Source organism: Anarhichas minor, unplaced genomic scaffold (genome assembly GCF_050575085.1).
Source record: "Anarhichas minor isolate MPS153535 unplaced genomic scaffold, ASM5057508v1 ptg000007l, whole genome shotgun sequence".
NCBI lineage: Eukaryota > Metazoa > Chordata > Actinopteri > Perciformes > Anarhichadidae > Anarhichas > Anarhichas minor.
This window is the reverse complement of record NW_027466453.1, coordinates 16,286,127-16,313,492: the sequence shown is the minus strand read 5'-3', so window position 1 is coordinate 16,313,492 and position 27,366 is coordinate 16,286,127. Positions and strand designations below refer to the sequence as shown.

General features: G+C 43.2%; 3 protein-coding genes across 4 annotated transcripts; 2 read left to right on the top strand and 1 right to left on the bottom strand.

Moving 5' to 3' along the window:
- The first annotated feature begins 1,368 nt into the window (after nt 1–1,368).
- sgsm3 (small G protein signaling modulator 3) lies at nt 1,369–11,132 on the top strand. The gene is made up of 21 exons (XM_076086203.1): nt 1,369–1,568; nt 4,149–4,237; nt 4,500–4,585; nt 4,696–4,759; nt 5,631–5,842; nt 6,013–6,120; nt 6,221–6,364; nt 6,492–6,687; nt 6,841–6,986; nt 7,315–7,548; nt 7,639–7,821; nt 7,903–8,058; nt 8,134–8,188; nt 8,290–8,339; nt 8,467–8,619; nt 8,714–8,784; nt 8,982–9,030; nt 9,249–9,334; nt 9,435–9,557; nt 9,851–9,911; nt 10,252–11,132. Exons 2-21 carry the CDS (start codon nt 4,231–4,233, stop codon nt 10,333–10,335), a joined length of 2,268 nt encoding a protein of 755 aa, XP_075942318.1. The 5' UTR covers nt 1,369–1,568; nt 4,149–4,230; the 3' UTR covers nt 10,336–11,132.
- Nucleotides 11,133–11,757: 625 nt separating this feature from the next.
- gtpbp1 (GTP binding protein 1) lies at nt 11,758–19,680 on the bottom strand. Of its 2 annotated transcripts, XM_076086204.1 has the most exons (14): nt 19,239–19,680; nt 17,443–17,554; nt 17,148–17,328; nt 16,790–16,973; nt 16,177–16,341; nt 15,810–15,933; nt 15,455–15,569; nt 15,214–15,358; nt 14,929–15,111; nt 14,588–14,723; nt 13,809–13,987; nt 13,285–13,446; nt 12,970–13,020; nt 11,758–12,802 (listed from the first exon to the last, which is right to left on the bottom strand). In XM_076086204.1, the coding sequence occupies exons 1-14, from the start codon at nt 19,437–19,439 to the stop codon at nt 12,689–12,691; spliced, it is 2,052 nt and encodes a 683-aa protein (XP_075942319.1). In that variant the 5' UTR covers nt 19,440–19,680; the 3' UTR covers nt 11,758–12,688. The 2 variants fall into 2 exon arrangements, with proteins under 2 accessions (XP_075942319.1, XP_075942320.1); XM_076086205.1 differs by lacking the exon at nt 12,970–13,020 and having other exon boundaries at nt 19,239–19,679.
- A 2,665-nt stretch (nt 19,681–22,345) lies between these two features.
- On the top strand, nt 22,346–26,140 carry lgals2a (lectin, galactoside-binding, soluble, 2a). Its single transcript, XM_076080931.1, has 4 exons — nt 22,346–22,423; nt 24,610–24,689; nt 25,060–25,231; nt 25,478–26,140. The coding sequence occupies exons 1-4, from the start codon at nt 22,415–22,417 to the stop codon at nt 25,622–25,624; spliced, it is 408 nt and encodes a 135-aa protein (XP_075937046.1). The 5' UTR covers nt 22,346–22,414; the 3' UTR covers nt 25,625–26,140.
- Nucleotides 26,141–27,366: the final 1,226 nt, after the last annotated feature.

Genomic DNA, 27,366 nt, shown 5'->3' with positions numbered 1-27,366 from the left:
GGGTGAGAAGGAAGAGCGAGATTGAGGGAAGGGTATTCAAGGCGAAGGAGATTTTAGAGGAAAGGACATACAAAGTTTTCACAGTATATATAGTGTGTCAGTGGCAAGAGTCAAAAGATGACTGCATGCAGTAACTGAGGGATGCACTGTTGCGTATAAGAGTAATAAGTAAAAACAGAGTGAGACACTTGTGTGATTTGCATTTTAAAGGATTATCGACCCCTCTGTCAGGAGGCTATGCAACATGTGTTTTCATGCACACACACACACATTTATTTATTTTTTAGACATTCAAATTCAGTCTCTTAACTCTGCAAAATCTGCAGCTCCAGCATTGAAGGAGAATAGCTCATCATTTGTTTTTATGCCCACCTGGTCTGACTTCCACTATACTAACGTGAGATAACAGGGTTTTGTCTTCTGAGGCTAATTTGGACTACAGGAGCACACCAGACTTAAATTATAATATTTTATTGTATGTCTGTGTTTGTGGGTGAGATTGTTGGTGGTTGTGTGGAGGTGGAAGATGCTTGTGGGAGCTGTGATAATGGAACATACAGTATGCTGTTATAGGTCTTATTTTCAATGGTAGAGCTATAATGAATGTGAAAATGTGGAATAGCTTGTGCTCATTGCACTAGAGACATCTTGTGGAGCAATCGTGTAAAAGCATTATGTTTCAACCATCAGTGAAACCATTTTAGAGGAAATTCCAGATTTGTCTCTTTGGGGAAATAATGAAAAGGATAAATATTGGTCTTCATTATGATGACCAACGAATCAAAGATACTGAATTTGAATGTCAGTTAGATCTAATGTCAGTTAGATCCATAAACAACAGCATCTTTTAGTTCAATATGACAATTATTTTTGTCAGGATAGTCTACCCATGCTCGAACTTAGGGCTATAAGAATTATTTTTATGAAATCATAAGAATTGAAAGACCTGTATGATTATTAGGCTACAATATCATAATTTTAACGTTATTGGTGCATCATACCTTCCAAGTAAAAAAGAGCATAAAACATGTATACATTTTTTTGTTGTTATTGCCAGTTTATCAGGGACACATCCTCTTAAAAAGAGCATGATTCAAAAAGTGTCGTTCAAAATAACAAATACACAAACAATTGACATGGGGGGGGTCCATGCGGGTGCTTTGTGAGCAATGACTGTTCGATGGTTATTGCATCTCACAGTATGATTGGTAGGCTGCGAGGGAATCGTGACTGGTTCGTTTTTGCACTGGAATGAATGAGGAAACTCATGAATGAATGGAGGAAAAAAAACAAAAAACGTCGTGTGTATACGTCATCTTTGCGGAAGGATATGTTCTGTGAGAAGTGTAGTTCCGGGATCTGGAACTACTTCTCGGGATGGAAAGGGAAAACCTTGAAGGGTGTAAGGATACGACGGGGATGCGCGTCGCTAGCAGGTGCACTACGTAGCGAAATAAAAAATACGAGACGAATGATGGCATAGCATATGGCGGTTCACCCCTTTCCAACGACAGAAGACACGTTCGCCACAAACCAAATCCTTGTGCTTTCACAAGAATAATGTCACGGTAAGTTATGCTAGCAGGCTAATGGGCATCATTGACGTTAACTGTTAACCTGACTAGCTAAAAGCGAAAGGTAGCGTGTTTGGCTAACAGCTGACAACTCGGTGTTAATAACGTTACATTGGTCTCCGAGACGGACGTTAGGAGTTTTAACAATTTGTAGGCATGCTTTAGGTTTTGTGCAACTGTCAGCAGAATGTGTAGATATCGGTTCAATGTGTTGCCATTTCATTTTAAACTACAGCTCGTTTTTTATCGTCTTTTACCTGCATTTGACGTCAGCAGGGGGTTTGACGTCACGTTAATTCAGCTGACGTTAACTTGATATTGAACGTTACTATTTCCACAGTGATGGTGATATTGCATAGCTGACAAGTAAGCAAAATACTTTTCAAATCAGCTCAAGTTTGACTTAATCGCGTGTGCGTGTCTAATGAACAACCGTGCACGTCTTTAGCTTTTTCAGCATAGCTTCTTGGTCAACTGACTGGTTTATCGGATACCTCAGTTTACATTAAACCATCTTCATGTTGCACCCTGACGGGTACTGCTATTGTGTGTGTGTGTGTGTGTGTGTGTGTGTGTGTGTGTGTGTGTGTGTGTAAGCCAGACATACGGAAAGACACACGCAGTCTGCCAAACAGTACACAGGACTGTCCATCATTATTCAGCCAAAGCTGACTTGGCGGTGCACGAGCCTGTAATTCTCAGACATACATGGCCAGTTTGGGGTGGGCGTACTCGCGAGCGGGCAACATGAGTCACCATTGTTGTGGTTACTGGGAGGAACAACTGACTGAGGTGTTAGGATATGGGGGGGGGGGGGGGCGGAGGCGGCGGAAAGCCTATGGGCAACACAAACGCCGTTATCAGGATAAAAATAAGAACTCCATTGCTTTAAAAGGAAGGAGTTTTTACCGTACACACACACGCGCTCGTGCCCTGTCTGTACAGCAGGATGTTGCTTTATTTGCAACAGGGTGTTGACCATGTGTGCAAACACAGCTGATCTCAGCCGCACCTCAGTAATGGAAAATATCTTATTGTGTTCAGAGTAAAAAGGAAACTGGACTTTTGAGGTCAATGCTAATATTTGAATTTCATAGTGTTGATCAAATGCATCAGCTTATATTTTATTTCACATAAACATTTTTGCTGAGGAACCCTCAAATTCCTTATAAAGGACTAAATCTGCCTAAACATATGCAATATGATGTATCTGTGGTGGTCCAGTGTCAGCAGCAAATAATATTGGTCTCTATTCTTGACATAATATAAAGTTATTGATAACTTCAGGAACAGCTGATACCCACAACCAGCTACGTGTCATTAGATTGTAAACAACCTAGTTGTATACAATTTTCAGATTTGCCATAATTCTTTGCATTAATGATCAAATCGTAGTAGAACTCTGACAAGAAGGATTCAAAATCATAACGTTTTTTTTTAAATTGATTGCGTTGTTGATACAATAAATATAAAAACCTTCACATCAGAAAAGAACAGCAGAACATTGTTAGATTTGTCCGGCTGGAACCATCATCTGTTTGGTATTTTTATTGGAAAAATGTATTAATTAACCTTTTAAAACAGTTGCCGATAATATTGATGTCTATTTACTTATTCATTATTAAACTAATGTTTCAGGTATAACTTTTGCTTCCGCAGCAGAATCTTGCAGTGAGATTGTCAATACAAACAGTTCGCGGGGGGTCTCAGTCGTGTTGGTTTTCTTGGCAGACGATTAAACCGTTTGTGTTCTTTGTAAGGGAGTCGCTCCAAAATCCCAGCACCCCTCTGAGCTACACACAGAGCGAGCCTGAAAGTGCTTGGCCCTCCTCCAAACCCCAAATTGATTTCTCATCTCTCTTAAGTCCTAAATCCCCGTTCAGATGCTGCGAGCCTGCTGCTGGAATGAATCATTTTGGCGGCGTGTTTGCATGCTGGAGAGCCTCTTCTGCAGGTTAATGTTAATGTGCAGCTGCGTCTGCTCACGTGTGCCTGTACTCCAAACAGTGTCCCCTCTCAGGATACTTCATGTCAACAACAAAATATAATTTCCTTATGAAAAAAATGAACAACTAAATATTGTTAAGCTGGCTCTCTCAGAGTATCCTCACAGACTGTTTGTTATTGCCCCGGACTTTTACCAATAGAGCATGAACAAACACACACACACACACACACACACACAGTTAAGTAATTAGCCTCTTGGTAGATACAGCAGTCATATGGTAAGAGAGACCAGAACTCTCTGGATCTCTTCCTCTCTCACTTATTTGTGTAGAGAGCCTCTGAATCTCTTCCTTTAGTAACACTTGAAGAAGGAACTCTACTTTGACAGAATAGTTGGACTCGCTGTAACGGTTCTTTTGTTTACGGCAAAGAGGTTTCCAGAAGGTAAAAGTAGACGAGGAACAACATGATGGACTTCATTTATCTGATCCTGTAAATAAATGTATTTTATTCTGCCTTGGGTGGATTGTCACTCCAACATTCAAGTCAACCTTATTCATGCTGCTGACTAACATGATGATTAGTTTGCACTTACCACCAACTACTTCTTCTTTGTCCTTTTCACAGAGAGGGTGCTGTCTGCTGACCTCCTTTCTCCAAAAGTGACTAATACCCGTCTACAGAAGCCATTAACTGTACTACCAGCAACATGTCCGGTAAAGATTTGAATGAATTTGCTGCAAAAGGCTTTTATTTTGAAGAGCGGTTTCTGAAGATGTATTTCCTGTCCTCGGATACACACTGACCTGGGAGTGCTGAAATGACATGAATTGTTTATATTTGATTAAATGTCTTTCTCTTTACTTTGGATATATTTTGAAATCTCATTTGCGGTTTCAACCGGCTTTAGTATTGTCAAAAATCCTTTTCTAGTGTGCATCACATGTTCTGTGTAATTAGCTGTGATCTCTGTTTTAGGAACCTACACACCGGCCCCTGGCGGCCCCTTCTCTGCTCTCACCCCAAGCATGTGGCCCCAGGACATTTTGGCTAAGTACCATCAAGTGAGGCTGTGACTTCATGTGCTGTTTTATGTGCAAAAATAGTAATTAAAACAGTCGGTGTTACCTTTTCCTCTACTAATGAAATGCATGTTATTTGTCTCCTTCTACAGAAAGAGCCGTCAGAAGAGCCTGAACCTCAGTATGATGAATTTGGCTTCAAAGTAGACACTGAAGGTAAAGTGTTGACTCACGTTCACACATCGGAGCCCTTTTCTTCTGTCCTCACTTTTCCTCTTTCAAGAAACACAAAGAGAAATATCCTTATTTGGTCACAGTGGCAACAGTACATTACACAAATGAAGAGCATGTGACCTGAGTTATGACTGCAGTTTTTATCTCTTGCCTCGGGGGGGAGGGGCGGCTGTTTTCTCTGCTTAGATTCTGCAATTTTGTCTGGCAGCACTTTTTTCTGCATTCATTTGATTGTATATTTAATGTTGGTTGTTATTTTTCCTTAATAGTTAACACGCTGATATAATTCTTGTTGTGTTTTTGCTCAATAGTTTAAGGTGCTGTTGATAACGTTCAGTAATTAGATGTCGCTGTCTCCCGTTGTGTTGCGTTCACTTCACAAGAAGTAGTTGCCAGACAAAATGTATTTTTGACCCGACAACAATTTTTAAATTAAAAAAATCAGAGTTCTAGTATTTTTTTATACTTTTAATCACCACGTTTCTGAAAGTTGATGTGGATGTATTCTTTATTTTCAAATTATTCGTCTACATATAATAATATAACCTTTAACATGGAAACGCAACAAACGAGCTGTCAACTGCTCGGTGGACAACGTACAGTATGTCTCCACTTGGTTCTATTTCTGTCTTTGTTATTTAGCCACTTGTCTCTTATCTGGACACCTTTCCCCCTCACTCGCCTCCTTCCCTTCCATGTCCTTATCATAATTGGTTACCTAACAATTGTTCTTGATATCATTCTTCCATACCCCAATTCAAGAGGTGGACTGGGCTTTACTTTTATTAATATTTTGATTAACACGTAAACCCAAACACTACTAATCCTGCTGTATCACTCTCGTCTCACTCAGACGAAGGGAAGCCCCGGTCCTGGCTGGGCACTGAAGGCTCGCCCCAGCGTGAAGACCCCCAGCAGCGGTTGCGCTGGCAGGCCCACCTGGAGTTCACCCACAACCACACGGTGGGCGACCTGACCTGGGAGCTCATTGATCCGGTCCTCTCCCGCTCCGAGCGCCTGCGTACGCTGGTGCTGGGTGGCATACCTCACAGCATGAGGCCACAGGTAAATGGACGTGCTCAGCATGGCACAACTGTTTAAGCTATTGATTAGAAGTGGTACACATTGAGCTGAAATACTGCCCACAATAGCCAGTCGGAAGTGAATTCATAAAAATGAAGCTTATTGTCACTAGACTGCTACAGTTGCCTTTAAAGCTCTTCTGTGTGTGTTAGCTGTGGATGCGTCTGGCTGGAGCTCTGCAGAAAAAGAGGACGTCTGAGATCTCTTACAGAGAAATCATCAAGAACAGTTCTAATGATGACACCAGCTCAGCGAAACAGGTAACAGCCGAAGCTCCTGTACACGTAACCAAACACTTACTGCAGACTTTTCACCCAGCGTAGTACTGCTGGAGAATCATGATGCGATTGTGTCCTTCAGATAGAGAAGGACCTGTTGCGGACGATGCCCACCAACGCGTGTTTCTGTAGCATGACGAGTGTTGGAGTGCCGAGGCTGAGACGGGTACTGAAAGGTCTGGCCTGGCTCTACCCAGACATTGGGTACTGCCAGGGCACCGGCATGGTGAGAACCACAAACGACTACATTACACCAGCCAGCACACTCAGCGTTCATATAAATGCACTCATCACATTTACAGTACATGTATCTCCTTTTCTTTGTGCCGACCCCTCTGTCTCGATCTCTTCAGGTGGTTTCCTGTCTGCTGCTCTTCCTCGAGGAGGAGGATGTGCTTTGGATGATGTGTGCCCTTATCGAAGACCTCCTTCCTCCGTCCTACTTCTCCTCCACGCTGCTGGGCGTCCAAACGGACCAAAGGGTTCTCCGCCAGCTCATTGTTCAGTACCTGCCGGCCCTCGACCGTCTCCTGCAGGAGCATGACATAGGTAAGGATGGGTCTTATGGAAGGTGGTGAGATGTGGTGCGTGGGGTCAGAGAGGCAACATGGGCATTCGAACAACAATAGATTACCCACAACCTTTCAGCTATAAACTGTATATCGTATGCAATATGTAACCTCCTCCTCCTCATACATCCAGAGTTGTCGCTGATCACTCTGCATTGGTTCCTGACCTCATTTGCCAGCGTGGTGGACATCCGTCTGCTCCTCAGGATCTGGGACCTGCTCTTTTACCAGGGCTCACTGGTACTCTTCCAGGTCACACTGGGCATGCTCAAAATCAAGGTATTTGCTCTACACCACATATTTTGTGAGTCTTGACCCCCTGATACTGTTCACTTTTTGCTTTAGAGTTATTTTATTGTGTGCAATTACCTATTTGATTTTCTTGAATTGACACAAACAAATCTTTTCTAGTATCCTGACCACTCAAAGCGCTTTACAACACATGCTGACATTCACATAGACACATTACTAGACGGCTGCTTTATCCCCTGAGACATGTCGCTAGCTAGAAACCATCCCACATTATTGGTACCAGCTCCTTCTTCCATTGACAAAAACTGTTTATGTTGAGTATTGATCCTGTTGGAATTTACTCCCCGACCCCCAGGAGGAGGAGCTTGTGTCCTCTGAGAACTCGGCATCGATTTTTAATACTCTCTCGGACTTGCCAAGCCAGCTGAGAGATGGTCCGGCAGTTCTCGGGGAGGCTATGAGGCTAGCGGGGACTCTGTCCCAGGAAACACTGGAAGCCCACCGGCACAAGCACCTAGCCTACATCCTAAACGAACAGGCACAGCTCAACAACGGAAACAACACGACACACAACACCAATCTCAACAAGGTCAGTTGTTGCAGTCTTGGTTAGTCTGCTGAAACATCAATTGTTTTTGTCAGAGACTAATCTGTGTCATGTGCGTTTGTATGTGTTCAGGTGGTGAGGAGACAGTCCCTGCGCAGGAAGTCCACCCTGAGCTCCCTGCTGTTTGGAGAGGATGAGGCAGAGGCCCTAAAATCCAAGAACATTAAGCAGACGGAGTTAGTAGCAGCCTTGCGAGAGGCCATCACCTGCACTTCAGAGCACTTCCACTGTCTGGACCCTCGTCACTCCAGCACCGTGAGTTCACACGCTGAAGCGCAAAGAGAGTGTAGTTCAGACCTTCCAGTTTGACTCAATGTTGCCCTGACGTCTCCCCAGGAGCTGACTCCTGACTACTCCATGGAGAGCCACCAGCGGGATCACGAGAACTTCCTCGTGGTGTCTCGCAACCGACGGAGACGGGGAAAGGCTCTGCTGGACTTTGAGCGTCATGACGACGATGAACTTGGCTTCAGGAAGAATGACATCATCACTGTGAGTCATGCGTTGCATCACTCGCACACCTCCCCGCTCACCTGTGAGTCTTATACAGCTGTTTGTCTCTTTCAGATCATCTCACAGAAAGATGAGCACTGTTGGGTTGGAGAGCTCAACGGCCTGAGAGGTGTGTGCTTCCTATGTATCAACGGCACTCAGTGCTGCCATCACTGATTTCTCTTTTAATCAGTTTTGAAGCTCATTTGACAAAGATCTTCTTTTGAACAGGTTGGTTCCCAGCTAAATTTGTGGAGGTCCTCGACGAAAGAAGCAAAGAGGTATGAAAGCAGCTCATTATCAGCTTGATAAGACGTGCGTGTTCCTATGCTGAGTCGACAGTCCTTTGATGTGTTTACTTGCATTTATCAGTGTCCTAAACTGTGATCTTTCCTTTTGTGTCTGCAGTACTCATTAGCAGGCGATGACTCGGTGACGGAGGCAGTGACGGACCTCGCCAGAGGAACACTGTGTCCGGCCCTGAAGGCCATTTTTCAGCACGGTCTCAAGAAGACATCGATACTGGGAGGCCCGTGTCATCCTTGGTTATTCATAGAAGAGGTAGGAGAGCGTTTCTTCAATGGCACCATATTGCAGAGTTGAATCAAATTCACCAGAGGACTAAATCATTGTGTGTCTTCTTGTTTTCTGTCAGGCGGCCAGTAGAGAGGTAGAGAGAGACTTTAACTCTGTCTACTCCAGACTAGTGCTGTGTAAAACCTACAGGTAAAACTGTCAGACAGTGAACATGTAACATAGCTGTGAGGGATTCTATTCACATGGATCATCCGTACCTATCGACATGAGGTCCTGGATGAAAACGATCTGAAACAAATAAATGTTGACTGTCAGTAAGAAGTGAATTGTGTTGTCAGTGGAATGAAGAGTCCACTTTCAGCTTTTTCTCTTCTGGTCTTCACCAGGTTAGATGAAGATGGGAAAGTACTAACACCAGAGGAGCTGCTATACAGAGTAAGAATTCACTCTAGTAGTGAAAAACAAACGCGCTGCATATTTGTTTTATTCTGCTAAATGTTGACTGCAGTGAGGATTAAAGTGAAATATTTTTCAATTATTTTATGGACATGAAGTTTGTCCCAGTTCCCAACTTTGAGTGTGTTTTATGAAAGCAGTGCCTAGTCGTCATCATCAAGCAGGAAGTGCATGAGCGCCATCTTTTCTCTTCCCAGGCAGTGCAGTCAGTCAACATGAGCCACGACACCGCACACGCTCAGATGGATGTCAAGTTTAGGTCTCTTGCCTGCGTCGGCCTTAAGTGAGTTCTCAAGACTGATGCGCGCACACACAGAATCAAAATCATGTTTACAGAGAGCACAGGCTTAGGTTTTAATGTGTGTCTACCCCCCCCCCCCCAGTGAGCAGGTGCTGCACCTATGGTTGGAGGTGTTGTGCTCCAGCATGGCTGCTGTAGAGAAATGGTATCATCCCTGGTCATTCCTTCGCAGTCCTGGATGGGTACAGATCAAGTGTGAGCTCAGGTAAGACACACTGCGGCCTGTTTTGATTGGTTCTGGTTGCCTGTGGAAACTTTGAGCAAACAAAACAGGAATGGATAAATATGATAAGCTGCCAATGACTCCGTACAGAATTCCAGAAGTTGGTTTTTAATATTCACCGTACTTCCACATTTCCCACAAATACACCAGTAGTTAAAATAGGGTTAGATATCTAAAAAGGGCTTTAAGAACAAAGATTAATTTGTATATGAATATGGACACATCATCTGACCAATAAAGGAAATAATGATGGTCTGCTGTTGTTGTCTCCTCAGGGTGCTATCAAAGTTTGCCTTCAGCCTCTCCCAAGATTGTGAGCTGCCTGACAAGAAAGAGGTGAGTGAAGGGGATTACCCAGCATGCTCCTGTAATTCCATTCGTTACTAGTTAACATGCTTTAGTGTAGTTACTAGTTAACATGCTTTAGTGTAGTTACTAGTTAACATGCTTTAGTGTAGTTACTAGTTAACATGCTTTAGTGTAGTTACTAGTTTACTCATCTGCTGATTTAGGACTGAGACACTATCACACAAATGGAGTTTGGACATTTCTCTTCTTAACTCGATCTTTTGAAAAAGTGAGCTTACATCAGCGGTCAACAACACAGTACATCTTTAAAATCATCTCTGCTGTAGTGCTGATTTTGTCTTTAGGTAAACGCTTTCCTCTTTTCCAGGAGAAGGAGCACAGGCCGCTGAAGGAGGGAGTGCAGGATATGTTGGTGAAACATCATCTCTTCAGCTGGGACATCGATGGCTAGATACGGTGTAGAATCTGGCTGAATCGCACTTCTGTCCTGCGTGTCTGTGTCTCGTCGATGTCTCCTTACCTGTTTTTCACAGATTATCAATTCTAAATGGGACACCACTGTCTGCTACAGAGACTCCTCTCAGACCTTCCAGCATCGGATAAAGGCCGACCAGTTTATGTGCATTAAAATGCATTCTTTATTTTAATTCAGACCCAGTGTAGGAGGTTGCACTACATGGTGAAAGCTACAGTATATATACTAGTTAGTAGAACACTCTAGTACAGAATAGTCTGTACCCATAGGACTGCAGCACTCGGTGTGTCCGAACAGTAAGTATTTCTTCAGTACTCACTGCTCTGGCCGTTCAGCTGACTGAGTGTTTTCTGCCGGAGAGACGTTCAGTCCATTCTCTTCTGTGTGTCTGTAAAATCCAGCAGCAGCTCCTCCCCCACGACAAACACATCGCCCTGTAACGTCCCAGACAATAAGACCAAAACATTCCTAAACATGGAGCTGTAAAGTTACTCATTCTGTTTTTGAGAGGAATGCTACTTACCTCAATATCATTAACTCCATAAATATATTTCATTAAATACTAATGTTGCACATGCCGAGTAAAGCCTTTTTGAATTGTAATACAAGACTTATGTGTGTGTGTGTGCTACCTGAACAGTGGTGGTGAACAGTCTGCACTTGTATGACATCATGTAAATGAAGCGGATCAATACGTTCAGTGTTTGAATCTATAGTAAATAAATGTTGCATATAATGTGTAATGTTTGTGTATATAAAGTAAGACTACTCTGCGTGTGACTAAATGTGCCCTTGTAGGTTAAAGCAACTTCATTTAGAACTTTTATGGTTCTCACTAGAAACTGATCTCCAAACTGACCTTAAGTCTGCCCATGCATCAGAAAACAGGTGTTCGTTTATTTCCTCAAACTGTTGACCATTCATGAGACTGTAAGTGGGGACTTGAGAAGGTTGATACGCTGATTCAAGTTGTGAAACGTGTCCTGTGCATCACAAAATATATATACTTTTTGTTTCTAGTTTTTGGATACTTTGCTGATGGCAAAGATTCCTGCCAAGCTAATTAGATCTTACAGGTGTTGAAATATTCCTTTTCTCAGTTGAGAAACTCTTTGGACTTCATTGTTAACTGTAACGTCTCCATGTGCACAGAACTCAACGTGGTTTTACATGATCGTAGCCTTTGTAACTCACATGATTATCAAAAATGTAAAGTCCAAATACACAATTTTGCCGTCTATTCAGAGTCAATAGTTGCCACTTTCCATCTGTAACAGAGTATGGAAATGTAGTTCCAGTATATTGGAGAAAAAGAGCACTGTAAACATATTGAACCCATCTTTGCTCCTGTTAAAATATTTTTTTTCACTCTTCAATAAAATACACATGAAAAAAGAATCTCAGTATAACCTGTTTATTAATGGTCAGTTTTTTTTAGCGGCAACGTGTGTTTAAACTGTCACAACATGTTAACAGCAACAGGCCATAAAGCATGGGGTACTAGAGTTACAAGTAGCACTGCATGTCTTATACTCATGATGAAGATGTGCTGTATCTGTAATAACACTAACTGTATACGGTTTGTAACGTGGCTGACTGGCGGTGGAAGCATGATGGATCCTGAATCTAAAGAGTGCGAGTGAGAAGTCTGAGACCATCTTACGAGTGAATGTTCTGCATGTATGCCAAATAAATAACTGATGATTATAAAATGCAACCGCTTATATTTTCCATATATCTATAATTCAAAATCACCGTGTGCCTTCTGCTACATTCATATATTATTTGCATTACATTTTGTACAATGGAATCCGTCCAATCGGAGCACACCTAACATCAAATTTACATATGCAGTATAAATAGTACATGAATTGTTTTTCGCTGGGAATGCATGGTGGGAGGGGGGGGTTCACGTATAGCTGCTCGTATCGTACTGGATCTTTGTTTTCGGGTTAGCCTCCCTCCCTTCCACTCGCATTGAGCCGGAGGAATGAATTGTTGATTTCATAGACTCATCAAATATGCATCAAATGAAATAAGTCGTCATCCTAAGTGAGGCTAACCTCAAACCACACTGCTTTCCATCACCCGAACCATTCAAAAGAGTAAAAGGCAGCTGACGTTAAAATGCATTAAAGGTGCATTTTTTGGTTTGGGACGTACACCTTTGTGTTCCCTTTAAAAATAAATAATGTAGGACCTGGTGTGAAAAGGCAAGGAGTGATAAGACTAAGGAGTGTCTTGCTCCAAACATGTCTGTCCTTCATGGTTTGTGGGATGAAGACACTTGTGGAGTGATGGCAGAGAGGGAGCTTTACAGGAGGGCAGTTTAGGAACCTCCTGTTCCTGAGGAGGGAGTTGGAGTGGAGTTGGTGCTGCTGTTCTGGCCTTTTCCTTTGTGCCTCTGGCCGCCCCGTCTCCTGCCGCCTCCTCCAGACTTTGGCTGCGAGGGAGAGATAACAAAAAACACTTGACGAGGCACCTCCAAGACCAGAAAACATTCACTTCAAATGTATCAAGCTATGAACTCGACTATCCTGCTTAGAAAAACACAATCTCCCCTTTTCGGGTCCTCCACTATTGTTGTTCCTTTGACTCGACTCATTTTACCTTGTTCTCTTTGTTGCCCTCTTTTATCTGAGGCTCTTCATCTCCCTCTCCCTTAGGAAGCCAGCCACGCAAGCAAAGGAGGGGGGGAGAGAGTGTGAAGGAGTGACGTGGCAGTTACAGTTCAGGATGAAAGAAGACGAAATCAAAGTGTTGAGTGGTGGAAAAGATATTGCAAGACAAAAGGGAGGAGGACACAGAGCAGTTAACACGTTAGAAAAGAGCAGCAATGTTAGGGAAAGTACACAGGAAATCCAAAGAAACAAGAAAATACGGCCGCACTTCATAAAATAAGTATTTTGTTGACTTGTGTCTCACCGGTTGCGTCCCGTTTGGGCCTGCTGACTGTGCTATTGTTGCTGCTTCATCAGCGGCTGCCGTGGTGCCGTCCTCTCTTCGCGGCAGTGCCTTCTTTGTCGACTGCATTTTGATTTGTGGAGGTTTGGAATTGGACGGTAAGTTATTGGTGGATTGCAACAGCTGAAAAGAATAAGAGTCAATATTTGAGTCTCAACAAGATAAAAAGAGAGAATCAGCTACTCGGGATTTAAAAAATGCTTCTTCTGGTCTTTAACCGACTCGACTTTAGCCGAGTGAAAATATCTTGGGTATATAAGATGGTTATAGTCGTCTTTCTTAGTTAAATGTAATGAATGATCCTTGTGGAAATTGGCCATCGGCATTTCAGATAATGTCCTGAAAATGATTCCGTTTAATAATTAGGGCTTTAGGCACTGGCAGATCATTGTAATGGGGGAAAATACATATCTCTGAACTACTACAGTGCCCCCATCCTCGTGTTCAGTCATATCGCAGTGTCAGCATAAGTCCTTGTGTGTTACCTTAGTGATGGTACCCACAGCCTTGGTGCGTCCCTCCCTGAACACCAGCCTCTGGTCGCAGTGCAGGTACTCGGGGGTTTTGATGAAGCGGAAGTGGACTGAAGCCTTGTCGCCTGTCCGTAAACAGTCTCTGTTCATGGACAAGATGGTGGCTGTCTGCCTAATGCTGCCACAGTGGACTGAGAGGTGGGTGGGGGAAAAAAGAAACAGGGAATAATGACTCTATGCATAATGCAAGGGGAGCAATGAATCACCAAAATAACCACATGCACTTATTGCTAAAAGGAAAATTAGCAGATTTTTTTACTTTATCTCTTATCTTTCTGAGTCGGATATATAGTGTCAAAAACGTCTGCAGTTGTAACTCATGTCCTCGGTGTGGCTGGGGCTCAACTGCTAAAAAGTTGTTCTTCCGCTTCCCACATGGTATGAGGAAGAACTACAGAGTGCTACTCTCAGCTTTAGTAGCTGTGGAGCGCGATGCCGCTCAAACACTTCCTTGTTCCCTTCGCTTGTGTTACTTTCCAACCGTGAAAAATGTTCGATAGATGTCATGGACAAGGATTTTTTTCACAATGTATATTTTACAGCTGACTCAGATATTGAGCCAGAGGGAGGCTGAAGATGCAGTGGAGGATATGGTCAGCGCCCACCCTCCAGAATCTGAGCTGCCGACAGAAAACACCAGCTGGTGGCCTCTGCTCAAATTGCTCTCCGAAGCCTCCCCCCCCCCCCCCCCCGCTAACTCCTTGATCCCTTTCCGTGTCATTGTTACCCACCCATGGCCTGGTATCTGGGGGATATCGTAGTTGGGTGATGCAGAACCAGGATCTCAGCCTCAAACTCCCAGGTAGCCTGCGGGCACAACCTTGGGGACACCATCACCATGCCTTTTCTTATGGACGAACGCTTGATCTACACAAATGGAGTGAGATAAGAAAGATGGAAGAAATGAGGGAAATAACCATACAGGGACCATGCTGGTGATACACAACCTTCCCTAAAAACATGAATACTGTACATGGTTTGAGCAGTTAATTAATTAATCATAACAAAACTAACAAAAGCAGTCCCAAACGCCCCCCCTAGATGCTGCTGTGGGAGATTTTTCCCTCTCTACCTTTTTGAGGGCAAATGAGGCGGTCTGGCCCCCTCTAACCTCCTTCACGGGCATTCTCTTGCGGTGGATTGATTTCACAGCAATGGGGATGAAGCTGCCCAGGGGGTCTGGTCCTAGTAGCATTGTATCATTCAGACGTATGAGTCCGCGTAAAGTTGTTCCTGATACTACTGTTCCCACTCCCTGAGACACAAACAGAACACAACCGGATGTTTAGACAACATTTTGCGTGTTTTTACTCATATAAAATGCTTTTAGTGATAAGCGTTATTTACTGGACAGTACCGGTACAGAGTAGGTGTCGTCTATCTGAAACTCAGCCGGCTGGTCGTCACGGTAGGACGTCCTGGAGGAGAGCAGGTTGAGAAACATCTTGAGCATGTCCATGTTCTCTCCAGACACATTGGAGATCTGGAAGATGGGACACATCCTGGGGTGGGGGGGGGGGGAGCACACACACCAACACACAGGTTATAAAGGAGAGTTGTACAGCTTACTCTGAATCCGGCTGGGACAGACTTAGTACCTCTCCGAACTGAAGTTTGAAGCCGTGACTATGACGTCGTCCTTGTTCTGTACCAGCACGGGGATCTTCCTGCAGCCGGGGGACTTCAGCAACCTCTGGAGCAGCTTCAATGTCTCTGTTACGAGCAAAGCACGAGCGCAGCAATTATGGCACATAGCCGTATATAATAAGCACAGCACAAAACGTATAAAAACTACAAATTACAATACGACACGTGGCGCAACTTTGAGACATGACAGGAAAAGATAACCGCATATTGAGACATACTTCCTCGGCTGCTCCTAATTGTTGCATTGTGTCTTCAAGCGTAAAAGTGAAGCATATCCATACAGAGTTATAGCTCCACAGGACTGACCTTGCAGGATGTTGGCCGGACACATGTCTATCTTGGTCACCACCACAAACACGGGCACATTCAGGGCTAAGGCCAGGCCCAGGTGCTCTTTGGTCATCCCTACGATACCTGCGTTACTGCCCACCTGGTGAAAAGAAGCGGGGAAACATGTGTTGCACATTGTGGACACGGTAGACAAAACATGGTTTCATTCAAAGTAGAGATGTTTCATGCGTGTGTATATAGCTACATAGTAATAGTAACAGACATTTAAGAGTTTTTAAAAAAAAATATATGGCACCCATTCGTGATAGTTATTAGCATGATGCTAATTTCCTACTGCTCTCATTCACACACACACACACACACAGAGACGCAACGTTCTCACCATGAGCATGCAGAAGTCAGGCAGGTGTCCGGTCATCCCAAACACCGTGGTCTTGAGGTATTTCTCATGGCCAGCCAGGTCTATGAAGGTGATAACCTTGGAGGACTTCTCACAGATCTTGGTCCAGTCCAGGCTTCCTCCATGACTATCTGGTTTGTTTACCACCTAGGGCCAGACAGACGGGGGGAGTTGTATCCACATCATTCCTACTGTCTCATGTGCTCGTACAGTAAGCATGTTTTTTTTGTTTCCCATCTCTCTCCTGGTTGTATTACGTACTATAAAGGCTAAATAACCAGTACCCTGTGCTGTCAGAAAAGCTCCCGAGCCAGAGTACCGTAACTCTAACTTACGATGCTTTAATGGTGCTGTTATGTGAGATATTAGCTGGTGCACTTGGATCACCTTACAGTCACTTCTCTCTTCCCTGGATGCCATCCTCTACATTCCTGTTAATCTTTGCTCCTGCATCTGAAGATAAGCCTGCTTCTCCTACTCTTACGGTCAATATGTTATTCAGAATGTCAACGCATTTGAAAACCTCGCCGTGTGGCACTAAGCTCAGTCATATCGATAACTCGCTTCTCTGCTCTGTCACCTCTCTAGCCCTCACCTGTCCCTCCTGGTCAAACCCCAGGATATCGTTGCCCACACTGCTGGTCCTGCCACTCTCCATCTCGTGTTTGTGTCTGAAGAGCTTTTGGCGGGCAAAGCCCCTGCCATTGTCCAGCTCTCCGTGCGTTAACACTCCCAGCAGAGTACTCTTACCGGCATCCACGTTACCCACGACTGCAACCCTAAGGGGTAGAGGAGTATTCAAATATCACCAAAAAACTGTAGCAGGAAGGCATTACTTTCTGGTAGCCAATGGAGAGAAAAAGAGAGGAACTATCATCATACTAATAGGTGCTGTGAGTGTTACTTGATTATAACCATAATAAACCTTTCTATTCTAATCTCTGACCACCCACCTGACCTCCAGGAAGTCCAGCTCACCCACACGCCGGCGGATCAGGTAGTCGCGAACCAAACCGGCAGCCTCATTACGCTCTCGGAGAGTAATGAGGTCAGCATCCACTTGCTCACACATAGAGCGCACCGTGGCTCCTGAGGCCTCCATGTCCTTCTCATCCAGACCCCAGTCACTACCGTCTACCACGAGGGGGGGGGGACAAGAGGGAAGTAAACAAGTTAACAAGGTTTAGTAAAGTGCTTTGGCACAGATTGACTGGAAAAATAAGGAGAAAAGTGTCGGTGTTTTCTCACCTGAGCCCATCCCAACCACGTAGATGGCCTCTCCACATCCCTCCTCCATTCTGTCCCGGAGCTGGCGGAGTAACGAGTCATACTGCTCTCCATTTGGGCTAACAAGTGCCAGCTATTGGGTTTGTGCATGTGGGAAGGAAACAGAGTTGTTGGAGTTATGATACCGGCTGGATGGTTGTTCTACGATAAATGGATGATCAAAGCAAATCCTTTATGCAATGAGTTACAATCAGTGACAGTCATGAACTGTTAAGAAGTTTTTGGAGATAGCACCAGATGTGGTTGCTTTCATGAGAGACAGTGACTGGACTTCAAAGGAAGCAACAACTCGGGGGCATTTTTCCCTCAGTTCAGACTACTCTCATCTTCAGAATGTCAGCGACAGTAGAAAGTAGGCTAAAGCTAGAGGGAATGGTAACTTCAAAAGCTGCTCTCCACACACAAACACAGCTGTCTCTCTTCCCATGAAACACCTCAAGGTTACATGTGAACCCAGTGCTGTGGACTAAATAAGATTAGCCGTGGTGTACAGTGAGTTTCATGTTTCATACACACACACAGATTACAGGATGGAGTTCTTCATGAATGAAATAACTTGTGTCCAGGGGTCCGGTATCACTGGCATGAACGGCTGACAACTCAATGAAATGGGACAAATGTGCCTCCCTGTTGTGAAAGTGTGGACGTTTTATTAACCGCTGATTGTCATCATATTACTGCTGCAATCAAGACAACTTCCCATGTGAATGATGCATGCTGTCACTTTTTTATTTCACGATTAAGGAAAATGGTACAGAGACATGTCCCTGAAAAAACCCTAGTTATGGCGGTGTTATTAATAGTACAGTATATGCTGAAACATTTTAAAGTAAATTGATGGTGTTACTGAAGAATATCATGGTTCAGTATTATTGTGCCGTATATATAGACACAAACTGATGATATTGACAGGAGTCAAAGGTGAACAAGAGACCTGATGCAACCCTCTGTAATCTGCTTATGGGTAATGTAACATCATTGTAATGTGTAATGTGACACTTCGACACAAGCCTGATTGCCGTTACTGTCATACAGGTTTAACAGGTTTTATACAACTTTAAGTAACTTCAAATAGGTCTGTGGCCTGATGCTGTTTTCTTTATTATTGCTAACAGGCTTTTTTTGTTTTGGTAGTGCAAGGTTATTATGTCATTGTCACTGATTTATAGCTACTTTTAATAGTTCAAAATATGTCTACAGCCTTTTTTTAAAATATATTGATCATAGGCATTATTGCTGCTCGTGGTCCAGCAGGCTACCCTGACCATTATCTCGTTGCCTTGCATTACATCAGCCTGTGTTGTGTTGCACCATGTCAAGATGTCAATATTATGGTTTGTTTGACAACAAAGTCTGACACGTTTTCTATATCTTCTTTCCGTTCTTTAGACAGTAGCAGTATCCCCAGATACGGACAGCTAGAGACATGTTGCGGTAGCATATGGCACAGTGTGTTTCCACTGATAAGCAACGATAACGTGCGCGTTCAAGCATCAGCTGGGGCTAGCGTTAGCCACAGCTAGCTACTTCAACGTCAGCAAAAGCAAAACCCTGAGCAGAGACAGTCAGACGTGTGTAATTACTAAGTAATCAGTGGTTACATTATGGTGCAACTTATGTTTATGAACTACAAAGCTCTATTACATGCTAGAAACGCGTATATTTTGTTTTTAATTCATTCATTCTCACGAGCGGCTAACTGACGTTTACTAACGTTAGCTTGGCCATGTAGTTAGCACTGCGGGGCCTCGCTCTACCTTGTTGGTGAAGTCAACCCCGCGGTCCTCGAGCTCGCCGTTCATCATGTCCCCGTCCTCGAAGCACTCGTCCCCGCTGTCGTCCCCACATCCTCCCCGGTCCGGAGCGAATATACTCTCGGGGACTAAAGCGTCAGCGATCAGCGGTATGGAGCCGGGGCTTAGTATACCTGGCTCGTGCGCCGCTGCCATTGATGCCATCTTCTACGCCAGCCTTGCAGAGTGATAAAGTGTCAAGCTGTTGTGACGACAGGCCGGCAAAAACCAAAACACCGCGTACACGCTGGAGAGTCCACGGCAAAGCTCTAACGTCAAACACAAGGTCTGTCAGCTACGCTACAGACAGGTACGGTAGATAGCGTTACGTCAAACTGTTACACCTCACTTATGCTCGCATTACAACGACGTGCCGCTTATTTATATGCAGTCAGTGCACATTCAAGCCAGTTAAGAGTAAATTGCCACCACCTTATCAATAGTAATAAGGTAGGCGTGGGTTAGCGTGTGTACATGCCTTCTTTACTTCCTGTTCACCAATAGTATTAAAGTAAATGTGAATATATTAGCAGTGGACCAATACCAGTGAGGGGGTCGTTCATATAATTACACGGTGGACCAGGCCTTCATTGAGCAGCTTTGAGCAGTTTGTTCAATGCTGCAATCAGAGTGTAATACTCTTGTACTAGAGTTATGTAATGGTTACACATTACAATGATGTTACATTACCCATAAGCAGATTACACAGGGTTGCATCAGGGAGGGAGTCTCCTGTTCACCTTTGACTCCTGTCAATATCATCGCTTTGTGTCTGCCTCTGACTAGCTGTGTTGTAAAATGTAATTACTTCTGTGGACATAATTCATATAACATGACACTGCACCAGGGACACCACTGTACCGTCTATCTTAATAGTGAATTTAAAAAGTCACAGCATGCACCATTGTCATATTAGGTAAATTGTATTCCTAGCCAAAATCTAATGACATGAATTAACGTTAAAACACTTTCTACAATAGTATGGTACATTTCACCGATTTAAATGTCAAACTGGGGAATACTTATGACTTAATTATTATAAACAAATGTGTTTTTATCAAAATGTTATTGAATTCAAATTCCCAAATAAGTTACTTCTCAGTTAATGTAATTTCATCATCCTGCTAATGCTAAGTAAAGAGGGAGGGATGTCTGAAAACTCCTTGAACACCTCCCTACAGCTCTCAAACTCAAAGCTCGGCTCTATTCTAAATGTCTTTATCAGAGTATCTAGACACAGGAACAGATCTCTAGGTGACATTGTTCCCTACAGTAATGAGGTTCAATCATTTTCTAGGTCTAAAATGTGTGATCTTTATTTTTCAAGTTTAAGCAGCACGTTAGAAGGTTGAAACAAAGTTTGCTGAAGCCTTCCTCTTAGTAAAGTGTGAGAGCTGGATAAGCATGACTGAAAGCCCTGATTACAGAGATGTTTTAAGGTGACGTTGCACTATACCAGTTATGTTTCAGCCATCAAATTCATGCAGAGTTGCAGTCCCTCACTGTGGCCACTGGAGGGCAGGGAACACTGCTGTTTTTAATCACACTCAGGTCCACTGTCCACTTCACCTCAGGTCAAAGCAGACACCATACCAATCATATAACTCTCAAAGTATAACAACTAATAGAGAAAGCTGCTAGTCTGCGCACCGCCAAGTGTGTAGGTGGAAAAAGGAACTTTCACAGAGGAAGTAGTACTTACAGGGCATACATTAGGTACATATTGTTTAATAGCAAAGGGTATTAATGCAGATTAACTTTAGTACAGTGTGATAATCAATACTTTTATTGCAATATACAGCAATAAAAACAATGATTGTAATAAGTGTATCTGTGTGTGTGTGTGTGTGTGTGTGTGTGTGTGTGTGTGTGTGTGTGTGTGTGTGTGTGTGTGTGTGTGTTCTTCCTCTGTTTATGTGAAAGGTCTCTGTGTGAATAGATCAGCTGACTGTCTTAAGACTGGGTCTTGGGGCAAGACATAAAATAACATGTTTGTGTCACATTGAACTTCTGATGCACCCACGTCTCCTTGATATAGCTTCCCGGATACATCGTGCACCTAAAGAGAGCAACCATTATAATAAGCTATACTATCTGGTGGATGTTTGCTGAGTGACTGTGAGAGTGAGCTTGTTTGTCTCGTGAGCATAATGTAAAAGCAGATGTGTTGTTAGTAATCAACAGGTGGTCAGTGTGTTAACCAGCAGACATGATTATACAGACTTCCTTCCCCTCAGATTCCTCTCGCAGATGTGTTTACAGTGAAAAAATGCAAACCAAAGGCAACTGCGACCACATACATTATATAATGTGTGTGTGCGTGTGTGTGAAAGAGAGAGATACTTTTAAACCCTTGAGCTGACCAAACCCTCCTACATTCATAAAACTGAAAGATCTCCATCGAAGTTCACTGTGACAGTTGCTCCTGGTGGTTTTAATCTAAACGACGTTATGTAGTATCACACTGCAGTGTACGTGTGTGTGCCTCATTCTCTCGTTGAGTCACAGCAGCTGTGTCACTTGTGAGTCAAGCTGGTGAGAGTATTGCCTGTTGCTGGCTGTGAGTCAGAGATTCAGATCATTGTGAGGATTTTGACTCAGTTTCAACATTTCCCTTTTCAACATTTCCCTTTGGCCTCTTTCTCCCGAAACTGAGGTTGACTTATGCAGCAGGCCGACTGGTCTCAAATGCGGCCATTTGATCCTACCGTAAGCTATAAACAGTACGTGCGCATTAAGGCTATTGGCTGCGCCAACTATGTAGTTGTCTCCCTAGCAACGAATGCATTTCTATTCTTGTCTGTCACTCTAGTTTACCCTCTCACCCTCTCACAGTCAGACTCCACACCACCGGTTTACAATATAACAGTCTGATGTCAACAAATCACTAATTATCCTCACTTCACGTCAGGTCTGCAATCACTTGTTAAGCACTAAAATAGTCATTTACAGACTATAACCACACTTTGACGTCATTGGTCGATGCTCTCTGGTGGCCTGATTGTATTCGCTGCTTGAAAATGTCACTCGGGTTGAAGGAACCTCCCACACTGTATATAGCCTGCCAGGGTGCAGTGAGTCAAGGCCCTGCACCACTCTCACTTCTTCTCAACCCGACTTGAGTGACTCCATCTGCAAAGATGAATAAAGTAAGTAGCACTTTGACACCACTATTGTGCCCCTGCACTGCTTTTTACTCTGTTCTGATAATCGTGTGACTCAGATAGACGAGCACTGTCGGCTCCTGTTTTATAAGTGGCAGTGACAGCTGGGTTGAGTGTCAGCTCACCTCATACAGTCAATGAATCTGAACCGGCTGAACTATGCTTTAACTAAACCAGCTCATTGCACATCATTTTAGCTGCTTTTTCTTTCTTTTGAGAGGTCTGGGCTTCTTAGATTGCCTTTTATGGTCAAAGTATTCTCGACAGAGCACACGTGCATTCACATTAGTCGACTAATACAAGCAGCAAATGCATTGGAAAAATGTCAGCTGTTTAAGTTGGCACATTCTTCCTGCAGTAAGTGTATTACACTGGAACAGAAACGCTTTCTAACATTTGTTCATTTCATTCCAATCTTCTCCGTCTCAGCTGAACACGTCCAGCAATGCATTGTGGTCTGTTGGTACTCATAAACTCAGTAGATTACAACAAGGCCCTGTATTATTCTGGCTTTTTGCTGGATACAGGGGTAAACATGTGATTGGAAAGGGCACAGCGGGGTGGGGGCAGCGGGTTTAAATCACATTAAAGGATATAATGAAATAAAGTCACCATGGAGATAATGCTGTAATTCTCATGTTTACCTCTTGAAGTGAAAAAGGCAGAAGTGGTCATGAGGAGGGTTTTTTTCATGTGATTCTATCAGGGAGTGTCTCATTTTTGTATTTGTATTACAGAAATTCCAGCAGGATGAAATTCATAATGCCTTTATTTCTGGATGTGTTTTTTGTAAATATTTAGTTGTGTAATGAATTGGCATCACTTATTCAATGCAACATTCAGATTCCGTTAGACAGCGGTGTATATGGAGAGATGCAGGGCGACTGCCAGCTTTGACCTCAGCCCATCCCCACACAGCTCAAGCCCCAGTGCCATGTGTTATAAGCACACACTTAACAGTTGGACTCTAACATGGAAAGAATGTCGCATGTCATCCCTCCAGCTTCCCTTTTCATTTCATGGTTTGGTTGATCATTCAAATACAGTTTTTGGTTTTATTCCAGATAAATTCTCCCAAGTTCTGCCAGAATCAACAAACCGGCAGCAATATGGCACAATATCCACCTAGGGATTATTTAAAGTGGTGGTCAGGTGAACAATATCACTTCATCATTCTGACCCTGAACTTTATCAACTAAATAAACTGCCTTTAAAGTTACTTTCGGTGGGAAAGTTTGGTTTCTTGATCACTGTATTTAACACTTTTTTTCCAAGAGCTGCAGTGCATAAAACTCACACAAGTTGTTAAAATTCTTGCTGCAGTCCCCTGGAAAGTTGGCTAAGATCAAACTCTGAAAGGCATGTGGTGAATCACAATTCTCTATCTTGTAAAAATCACAATTAAAAAAACTCTATATTTGTGTTAAATCATTTTCTGTTACTTATCAAGATACATGATTGCGAACTAAGAGCTAAGACCTAAGAGCTAAGATCTTCAGGCGGTTTCTCTGCTCAGAATCAGATTTCATCCAATATCTCATAAACTTCTACTTTAACCATATTGGGGAGAATTGTAAACCCACAAAGGGCTGCTATATTTGTATCTGTTTCCCTGGCGACAGTTAGCAGTTCCCCAGATACACTGTTTGACAAAGTGACAAAATGTTAAATAGTGGTCGTCTGTGTTTCATAATAATAGATTGCTCAAATGTAATTTCCTAATCGTGGCTCGGCACAGTGTTCCCCTGCCACATGTACAGCAGCAACCGAGCTGAGGTTTTCTGCTGTGCTCAGCCTTTTTTTCCACCGTGAATACTCGTCATCCAGTATTGCACTTAGGAAACTATTACTCAGTTTAACGGTCGTCCCCTATCATTTTTCAACATTTTTAGCCTCTGACAAAATCTGTGTATATATAGGAAAAGGGGCCATGGTAACGGTAGGACAGGAAAGAGCTGGAATCTTTGACCAGTTGGCTGATGGGAGTATAATTGAAAACACATGTTGTGTTATTTCTAAGGATGAAGTGAGGATCGGAGAGTTGGCTGAAGCTACTGCTGGTGCTGTTCATTGCCTGAAGCTGCAATAATGATTGGATGTAGTAAAAAGCCAGTAGTATTTCCACACAATAACGTACTGTGTGTCTATCATCCCCCTGTTTTTTTCCACAGGGTATGATCATAAAGAACATGTCCTTCAAGGTTGGGCAGACCCTGACTGTTGTTGGAGTCCCCAAGCCTGATTCTACAAAGTAAGTACAAATGACAGAAGTGGCTGAGGCCAATGAGACATCTTCTTCTGTGTTTCGTTCCTATTCTTCTTCTCCTACTTTCTGTACTTGTTCAACTTTCCCTGTGAAATGAGCTCAACACGAGGGTCAGTCTTTACTCTCAAACAGAGCTGGAGGTGGAAACTGTAATCAGTTACAATCAGTGACTACCTCTAAACTTCCATTCGGTAATGTGAGGTTGATGAAGATAATGGTTAGCAGATGAGAAGAGCAGCCACGCAACTGCTGAGGTTGTCCCAATAGTTTGTGCACTTGGTGTCTTCTTACACATTTTAAATATAAGCAGCCATTTAGAAAAGTAATACATCTTTTTGTTTCTTTTCTGCCATAGTTTTGCATTAAATATTGGCCCTGATGAGAAGGAGATCACGATGCATATCAACCCTCGTTTCAACGCCCACGGAGACGAGAATGCTGTGGTCTGCAACTCTTACCAGAAAGGCAGCTGGTGCGAGGAGTACCGTGAGGGAGGCTTTCCTTTCCACCAGGGAGAAGAGTTCAAGGTGAGAGCTCCTCTGTGTGTGTGTCTGGAGGTACGTGCTATGCCTCTCTCTGTCTGTTAGGGACCTCTGTTCGAAAATGTGTCACTGTACCTCTGATAACTTTAATTATTTGAGCACCAATTTATGGACTTACAGAGAGCTCTGTGAGAGCTTTATCTATATTTTTTCCATCAGATCAGGTATTTACTTTGATATGGTATAGAGCATGCAGCTCACTCTCTCTCTTGCTCACATCCCACCATCTAGATCATCATTGAATTCACCCCGACAGAGTTCCAGGTGACTTTATCAGATGGCTCCAAGATCCACTTCCCCAACCGCATGGGTGCAGAGAAATACTCGTGCATGAGCTTCGATGGGGAGGTTCGCGTCACGAGCTTCGAGATCAAGTAAACCTCCATCCTCCCTGGAATTTTGGATTGAAATTCATTTTTTTCAATTAGTGTAGCATCAGGTCACATATATAGCCCCAGCTTTTAAGGTCTTAATGTGTTATCAGTAGTGCCTTACGTGTTTATCATACAATGTACTATGCAAGGATTTAGCTTGTTGACATGTGTGGATGCAAGCAGACAAAAAGATGACATGTACAGGGTCATAATACTCACATGTACCCAAAGAAACACAGACAGTAAACATTGTAACTGCATGTTCTTACTGCACACTTGACAGAGCTACCGACTGAAAAGCAAAGATAAACATGAGTAGTGCCAAGCCAATGTTATCTCGCTGTTATTTGCTTTGTTTGCAATGTTTAGTCGAGAAGTTCTACTTAAGATGTGATCCACTGTTCTTCAAGGTGCTTTGAAATTCGGCATGCTTTCTTGTTTTCCCTCCCAGACATTCCAGATTTATAACTGAGTGTAACGCTTGCCTTCACAACATGTATTAAAGCACGGACTTGATCAACATGGACTTTTGTGACTCCTTCAACAAGCACAGTATCTATCAACAAGCCCCTTCTTTTTGGCGAGCAAAGATACTATTATAATATTTGTGAAACACGTGTTACTGCTGCACTCTATCATTTAAGATCACTGTAGTGAAACCTTCACACCAACTGGCTATGAACTGATGCACAACGCTTACTCATCATTCATAAGAAGACTATAATGATTTAGATTCATAATTAGTATCCACATAGACTGAGACTACATCCCACCTCCTATCAAACAGCAGTCTTCATCAGTATAGAGGAGCTTATGAAGGCAGACTGGAGCTGTTTGTCTCCGTGACGGATGAGTTCACGATTTCCCTGCTATGAATTCCTTTGACCAGCAGATGTTCACAGCGAACAAGACATGAATCCTCAAGCTATAAACACAATTTTATCTTAAATCTGAAATCTTCAATGACTGAGCAAGGCCTAACCTTGGTTCCCTTTCTTGTTCCGTAAATAGATTCTGTTTATATACCTCACAAAAGTCAAATGAATGAAATAAATATATAAACGTAGCCATGTAAGCCAGAAGATGGCGCCATTGCTATATTAATGCAATTTACTTAAAGACGTTGGGGAAAATGTCTCAGTTCACACATTTGTTCCAACATCAAAGTGACAATTTCACAGGGTGGAATTCACAGAGAAATTGTTTGTGTACATGCAGAAATTGTCTGACCACTTTCTCTGCCATCAGCTGCTGTCAGAACTTAGGATTCCATATTGATTTGACCTTTTTCATTCATTTTTGACCGTCTTAAAATGACATAGATACACAACATTAAAAGAACCCGAAATGACTTCCTGTGATCTTGCAACGACGGTCCGACTGAAGCCTGTGAAGAAGAAAGTGAAGCGATATCTTAAACAAAAACCCTACCATCTGACAGCTCTGTCTATCTCTGGCTGACCAGCACAACGTGTCCGACATGCATGGGATGGACATGAAAATCAAATCAAGGGCATACATCTCTGCAGTCGTTTCAACCAGACACCCTTTTTATGTGTGTGTGTGTGTGTGTGTGTGTGTGTGTGTGTGTGTGTTTGAGAGACTCGTAAGTATCATCATAATCTAATCTGATGTAACAGAGGGCAATGTGTGTGAGGCTGATTTTAGGAGCGACGGATGGAAAAGAGGAGGTGAAGAACAGGTTCCCATGCTCTGATCCTTCCAGACAAAGGCTGAGGGAATCAT